Consider the following 7,963-nt stretch of genomic DNA (forward strand, 5'->3'; position numbering starts at 1 on the left):
TTGAACTTTATGCAATATATTTGCTTGGAACGAAAACTTGCATTGACAAGCTTGTAAGTTTTATAAATATGTGCAGAATTCTTTAGGGTGTAAATTTCAAACAAAATTTTTACGTGGATTTCATTATTCCTACCTTCTAAGTATTTAGAGATTTTCTCCAGTCGGACTGGCATGTGAAAGTAAAACAAAAATTAGACATATAAATATTAATGCATGCATAATGTGTCACCTGCTGAACTAAAAACAAGGTAAAACAGTCCAACCTGAGGTTAAGTCAGAACTTTTGCTACTCTTTTTGTCTTCTACAATTTCATAAAATGGGCCTATGACATGTAGCAACTCTTCAACTTTCTCAGTCATCGGCATAGTTTCAAGAATCTGTAATCAAAAGAAACACATGTTGTGAAATCACAATTTATTAGTCTGACCTACTACCAAATAACATAATACTTACAATTTATTTAGTGATAATTTTGTGATTCAGAGTTCATGTATAGATTCCCCAAAGTACCTGTATTAACTACATAATGTGCACATTCTCCTAGAAAAGGTTCAAGAAATCAAAGAATTAAGTATCTTCATTTTTGGGAATGCAAGCTGGTGCAGCCACTCTGGAAAACAGTATGGAAGTTCCTCAAAAAACTAAAAATAGAACTACCCTACAACCAAGCAATTGCACTACTAGGCATTTATCCAAGGGATACAGGTGTGCTGTTTCGAAGGGGCACACACACCTCAACAGCAGGATCAACAACAGCCAAAGTATGGAAAGATCCCAAATGTCCATCGAGGGATGAATGGATAAAGAAGATATGGTATATATATGCAATGGAGTATTACTCGGCAATCAAAAAGAATGAAATCTTGCCATTTGCAACTATGTGGATGGAACTAGAGGGTATTATGCTAAGTGAAATTAGTCAGAGAAAGACAAAAATCATATGACTTCACTCATATGAAGACTTTAAGAGACAAAACAGATGAACATAAGGGAAGGGAAACAAAAATAATATAAAAACAGGGAGGGGGACAAAACAGAAGAGAGTCATAAATATGGAGAAGAGACTGAGGGTTACAGGAGGGGTTGTGGGAGGGGGGATGGGCTAAATGGGTAAGGGGCACTAAGGAATCTACTCCTGAAATCATTGTTGCACTATATGCTAACTAATTTGGATGTAAATTTAAAAAAATAAAAAATAAAACAAGTTAAAAAAAAAGTCTCTTCATTTTGAAGACTATTTTACATAAGCTTCTTTTAAAATTTTACACAATGATCTATAAATTGTGCATTAAACTAAGGGCACTTAGAAAACTGTAGGGTTAAATTTAAATTATTGTATCTGTTCTTTAACACTAGTGTTTTTTTATTAAAAAAAATTTTTTTTAAGCTTATTTTTGAGATAGACAGTATGTGTGTGGGAAGGGCAGAGAGAGAGGGAGACACGAAATCCCAGGCAGGCTCTGCACCACCAGCAGAAAGCCTGATGTGGGGCTCGAACACACAAAACGGTGAGATCATGACTGGAGCCGAAACCAGGAGTCTGATGCCTAACTGACTGAGTCACCCAGGTGCCCCTCTTTTTTTTATTTTTTGAGAGAAAGAGCGTGCACCAGCCTGCACACACAAGCAGGGTAGGGGCAGGGCAAGAGTGAGAGTGAGAATCTTAAGCATGTTCCATGCTCAGCATGGAGCCCAATACAGTGCTCAAACTCCCAAGCTTAATGAACTAAGCCACCCTCGTACCCTTCACTAAGGTAGTGTCTCTGAAAGAGGAGAAATGTAGAGTAGGAACTAGTAATCACTTTGATACCTTCATACCTACAGGCCAATTTAGAATCATCAGATTTGAAGAACAAGGTAAATTAACTGAAAAGGCATTCAAATAAATAGCCACCAACTGGTAGCTATTGATAAAAGAATAGCCACCAACTGGTAGCTAGATGATAAAAGAAAATATTTCCATATATGAAATATTGGCAGATACTTAAAAAGAATAAGGTTAGCTTTGTGTGTACTGATTGGGAAAAACATCTGAATTTTTTTATAGGCCAAAAGGTAGTTGGTGAACAGTATATTTAATATGATGCCATGATTGTTTTTTTTTCTTTTTAAACAATAGGATACATATACATATACATATAACACAGACATATCTGTATATACATATATGTGTTTTCTGAATTCTACAAAATAGAATTAAAAGTAATTACCCCTTAAAGAGTTAAAATGGAGGGAATGGGGAAGATTCACTTCATTTCATACTTCTTTGATGTTTTGATTTTTTTTCATTTACACATAATACTTTTATTGTTTTTTCTTCTATTACTTTTATTATTAAGGTTAACAAATTTTTTTTTTAATTTTTTTTTCAACGTTTATTTATTTTTGGGACAGAGAGAGACAGAGCATGAACGGGCGAGGGGCAGAGAGAGAGGGAGACACAGAATCGGAAACAGGCTCCAGGCTCTGAGCCATCAGCCCAGAGCCCGACGCGGGGCTCGAACTCACGGACCGTGAGATCGTGACCTGGTTGAAGTCGGACGCTTAACCGACTGCACCACCCAGGCGCCCCAAGGTTAACAAATTTATTAAGCAACCAAAATCTTGTGTCATTTTTGCATACTCTTCAGCTTATGTACAGTTTTAAAGTCGCCACTTGATCTTTGAAACTAATAACCACCTCAGACTTGTCAGTCCCTCTCCCTGCTTTATTGTTTGTTTATCGTGTATCTTTCACAACACAATGTAAGCTCAATGAAAAAGGGCCTTTATTTGTTTTTGGTCACTCCTGTATTTCCAGTGTCTAGCACAGACAAGGAATTTAATAAACAAGGTGGGGGTGTGTTGGGAGATTATACAGAATGAACTATGCTTAGTGATTATAATGTAATTTTAGCGCTCATAGTAAATTATCTAATTGCTGTTCCTTTCAATGGATAAGAGTGAAAAAACTGGCTTTAACCATAATTTTTTTTTTTTTTTTTTGTAAAAGGAAATGCTTGTTACTGTAAGGCTGGGGTCATTCGGGAGGGCATTTTTATAGCTTATTATAGATAAATGATCTATAATATGTATGCATTATAACAATAATCATGAGAATTAGATTCAACCCAGAAGTTGAAACCACCAGGTAATGTTTACTTTTTTTGGTAATGTTTACTTTGACATGACCAAAGTCACAGAAAGTAAATGGTAGAGATAAAATTTTAACACAAGTCAGTACCCTTTACACGACTCTATACTGGAACAGTGTATGTATGTAGAGTCAACAGAATCTGGTAAGCCAACCAGATATTCCATCTTGGCCTCCCCCCACATAATACCTCCTCTGATATTCTTTCAAACAAGATCTTTTTTAGTTATCTCCTGATTTAAGATTACTTTAAAAAGTCTTTTTCTCAGGGGTCTCTGGGCGGCTCAGTTGGTTAAACTTCTGACTTGATTTCAGCTCAGGTCATGATCCCAGAGTCATGAAATTGAGCCCTGTGTCAGGCTCCGTGCTAACACACGGGAGCCTGCTTGGGATTTTCTCTCTTCTTCTCTCTCTGTTCCTCCCCACTTGTGCTCTCTCTCTCACAAGAAAATAAAATAAAGTTAAAAAAAAAAAAAAGTCTCTTTCTCAAATTTGTCCTTAAGTAGGGCTACTCAAATCTGTGTTTTGGTTTCTCATACTCTATAGGTAACAGAGTGAATTAAGGACTTCAAATGTCAGAACTAAATAAATGCAGAATGTGCCAGTGCTAAGCAAACATAAGCAGAGTGATTTTTCTTTCAATTAGCTAGCATTTTAGTAGTAAATACAGTTAGGACACAAGTGGCCATAGCAACATACACCCAGAATTTAAGAGATTACTCTCTGAAGAAGAAACTTTAAAAATACAAAACTCAAGAAGAATGATCTTAGTCATCTGCAAAATTCTCTCCCTCATCCCAGTGCTGGAATTAAAGAAATGGCTCAGACATACAAATAAACGCATGAGATCCTGGCAGAGACAGAGACACAGAAAGACAAGCAGACACAGGCAAATCTCAGTCTAAGTAACTACTCCTTAAACTCAGAGAAGATTTTATTTACAGTGTAAGTGAATTAAGTTCAGTTGGATTGTAATCTATCCGAATGAAGAATATTTGGTGAGCTGGATGGACTGCAGACAAGCAGCTCCAGCTCTGAATCCTCTGCCACCCCCCCTCTCTGCCCCTACCCCACTTACGCACACATGCACGTAGCGCGCTCTCTCAAATAAACATTAAAAAAAGAAAGAAAGAAAGAAAAGCAACATCTAAATACAATAATTTTTCTAGGTTTCTCTAGCACTTTCCTTGGTAAGAAACATTATTCCTTTCTTTTTTTTTTGAGGGGTGGGGAGGGCCAGAAAGGGGAAGATACAGAATATCAAGCAGGCTCCATGCTGAGGCTCCAACTTGTGGCTCAAACCCACAGCCCTGGAATCATGACCTGAGCCAAAATCAAGAGTCAGACCAACTGACTGAGCCAACCAGATGCCCCAGAAACACCATTTCTATATGATGAAAATATTCTGTTAAGATACAGATACTGTATTGTAAAGCAAAGATTAAATTCCTCAGGTTGTTTTTTTTTTTTTTTTTTTTTGTCAGATGAACATATCTTTTAAAGCCATCCAAATCTCAGTGTTCTACTGTCCGTTCAATAATCTTAGTAATCACTAATCCAATTTCCTAAGTGCCTCTGCAATTTTGAGGAGTGTCTTATATCTCAATCCTGAGTATGCTGAGCACTAGAAGAGTGTATCACCCATTCTAAGTAAAGAAATTAGCATCCAGAAAGAAAGAAAGAAAGAAAGAAAGAAATAAAGAAAGAAAGAAAGAAAGAAAGAGAGAGAGAAAGAGATTAGCATTCTGGAAGGAAGAAGGAAGAAAAGAAAAGAAAGAAAGAAAAAAAGAAAGAAAAAAATTAGCATTCTAGAAGTAAGGAAAGAAGAAGGAAAGAGAGAAAGAAAGAAATTAGCATTCTGGAAGGAAGGAAGGAAAAGAAAGGAAAGAAAGAAAGAAAGAGAGAAAGAAAGAAAGAAATTAGCATTATAGAAGGAGAAAGAAAGAAAGAAATTAGCATTCTAGTTTTTCTCTAAATCTCCAAAAGATGGTTATCGTCAGTCAAGCCTTGAAAAGAATAAGCCAATATTTTGGACTTATAGACCTATGGACCAGACCCTCACCATGGTAACTTTCAGGTTCCATCCTTTATGAGACTATGTTATAATAATCCTCCCTCTAGTACAGCAATTATCCCATCCTCTTAGAAATCCTGAAATAATTAGTCTGGGGTTATACTGGGGAATATATATATATATTTTTTAAACAAGATTCCCCAGTGACTCCAACATGCAGCCAGTGTTGAGTATACTGATCTCTCCTTAAGTCCAACAGACATAATGCATATTATTCAAGTTCTGGCTGAATTCTCCAGTAATCCTCATAAGATAGCCTGCAAAATTTGGGAGCTGCTGGCTGGCTCAGTAGGTAGAGCATATGACTCTTGATTTGGGGGTTGTAAATTCAAGCCCTATGTTGGATGTAGAGATTACTTAAAAATATAATCTCAAAAGCAAAAACACAAAACACAAAACAAAAAAAAAAACCCAAAAAAAAACAAACTGTAAAATTTGTACAGAAAACAGAATTTTATATTTCCTTTTGATTATGAATCAAAAGAACTTTCTTTAAAGAAATATGGGTTATTTCCCACAAACCACTTTAGTTATTCCTTTCTCTCAAAGCTAAAATTCTATTAAATCATTTTATTAATTAAAAAAAAATTTTTTTTTAAGAGAGAGAGAACACGAGTGGGGGGGGGGCAGTGAGAGAGGGAAAGAGAGATTCTTAAGCAGGCTCCAGGCTCAGCACAGAGCTCAACACAGGGCTCTATCTCAAGATTCTGAGATCATGACCTGAGCCAAAATCAAGAGTAGGATGCTTAACTGACTGAATTACCCAGGGATCCCCCTGTTAAATAATTTTAAAAGAATTTTTTATTCCAGGGGCACCCCAGCTCACGCTCTCTCTCAAAAATAAACGAACATTAAAAAAAGAAAAAAAAGAAAAAAGGGGCACCTGGATGGCTCAGTTGGTTAAGCATCGTACTTCAGTTCAGGTCGTGATCTCACAGTTCGTGAGTTTGAGACCAAGGTCGAGCTCTGCACTGACAGCTCAGAGCCTGGAGCCTGCTTTGGATTCTGTCTCTCTCTCTCTGCCCCTACCTTGCTCATGCTCTGTCTCTCTCTCTCTCAAAAATAAATGAACATTTACACAATTAAGAAAAAAAAAGAATTTTTGATTCCAGCAACTTTTTCAATGATATTTCACTGGCCAGTTTATAAATTACAAAAATTTTCCATAAAATATTATCTATTATAAGATATAAATTAAATTAATGAGGTTCATTAACATTTGAATGCAAAGGCATGGAATGAGATTTATACTAAAAGAATAATTCTAGGGGTGCCTGTGTGGCCTGATAGGTTAAGTGTCTGACTCCTGATTTTGGCTCAGATTACGATCCCAGCGTTGTGGGATCAAGCCCCATGTCGGGCTCCACACTGAGCGTAGAGCCTGCTTAAGATTCATTCTCTCTTGGGGTGCCTGGTGGCTCAGTCGGTTGAGCGTCGGACTTTGGCTCAAGTTACGATCTCATGGTTTGCAGGTTTGAGCCCTGCCTCAGGCTCTGTGCTGACAGCTCAGCACAGGAGAATAGCTCTGAAGAGCAATAATACAGTGAACTGTATTTATAAATACAATCTAACAACTGCTTCAGTTAGAAAACTATTGCAATTAAAAAAAGTGCCAAATTCAGTAATCAAATTTTTGGGATAATGTACTATCCCACACCATTATTATATTTTAAGTCATCTCTATACCCAACATGAAGATAGAACTTACAACCTTCAGATCAAGAGTTGGATGCTCTACTGACTGCACCAGCCAGGCACCCGCCTTCCCACATCATTATTTAGAAGATGCAATTTTATCTAATGATGTCCACAAAGCAAAACTCTGGAAATACTTCAAAAGACTAATCGAATTTTCAACCAATGGGTATCCTAACATTTTCAGATTTACCTCTAAAGGTTTACTATAAACTATTATTTTCACAGTATGAAAAATGAAATTTTAAAAGTCTGAAAGGAAATAGCTGGTATATTATTTTAATTAGAGAAGTAGTCACAGAAATCTACGGGCACAGTGGAAGTATCTTAAGACAGTTAAAAGGCAGCAGTATAGTTTAAATCCATCTCCCTCCCACTTTAAACTGTGGCTACATCATTAATTAATCAAACTGGACAGGAAAAATGGGTAAATTTTACCTAATGTGTCAATTCAACTTTACATTATAGAAGCATGTCCTTAAAATTGTAATATTTAAAATAAAGAAAAGGAATGGTTACCAAACCAAAATGGCTTTAGATTTTCTTTGTCTTTCTGCTTTTGAAAGGCTTCGTTGTTGTATTACTAATAAGGTTAACAGCCAAAGGACTAAACTCTGCCTTCTGTTATAGATAAACCAAGTCCACTGAATAAAAATTATGAAAATGTAACAAAGTGCACAGCTTTGAGTAGTATGAAAGAGATTAAAACAAAATGAAACAAATGAGTCTGAATTGACCAAACAGGAACTAACACTGTTGAATCATCTGGCAAAAGAACTATTCCTTTTTATTTTTATTTTTTTTTAATTTATTTTTTTTTCCAACGTTTATTTATTTTTGGGACAGAGAGAGACAGAGCATGAACGGGGGAGGGGCAGAGAGAGAGGGAGACACAGAATCGGAAACAGGCTCCAGGCTCTGAGCCATCAGCCCAGAGCCCGACACGGGGCTTGAACTCACGGACCGGGAGATCGTGACCTGGCTGAAGTCGGACGCTTAACCGACTGCGCCATCCAGGCGCCCCAGAACTATTCCTTTTTAAATATTTTCTTTATGCTTA

The 7,963-nt window shown here is 36.7% G+C and overlaps 1 protein-coding gene across 5 annotated transcripts in view; it reads right to left on the reverse strand.

Moving 5' to 3' along the window:
* ACBD5 (acyl-CoA binding domain containing 5) overlaps positions 1-7,963 on the reverse strand; it is a 47,675-nt gene that overhangs the window by 30,084 nt on the left and 9,628 nt on the right. For 4 of the 5 annotated variants that reach the window (XR_005783366.1, XR_005783367.1, XR_005783364.1 and 1 more), the window contains exons 5-6: positions 264-378; positions 134-166 (exon numbers count right to left, since the gene is read on the reverse strand). Coding sequence is in view for 1 of the 5 variants with exons in the window: in XM_040451147.1 (XP_040307081.1) it covers positions 134-166; positions 264-378 (148 nt within the window). In the remaining 4 variants the exon portion in view is untranslated. The remainder of the gene's footprint in view (positions 1-133; positions 167-263; positions 379-7,963) is intronic. The other variant, XR_005783365.1, reaches the window with a different exon arrangement.

This window comes from Herpailurus yagouaroundi, unplaced genomic scaffold, assembly GCF_014898765.1.
Source record: "Herpailurus yagouaroundi ecotype Mexico unplaced genomic scaffold, PumYag 203, whole genome shotgun sequence".
Lineage (NCBI taxonomy): Eukaryota > Metazoa > Chordata > Mammalia > Carnivora > Felidae > Herpailurus > Herpailurus yagouaroundi.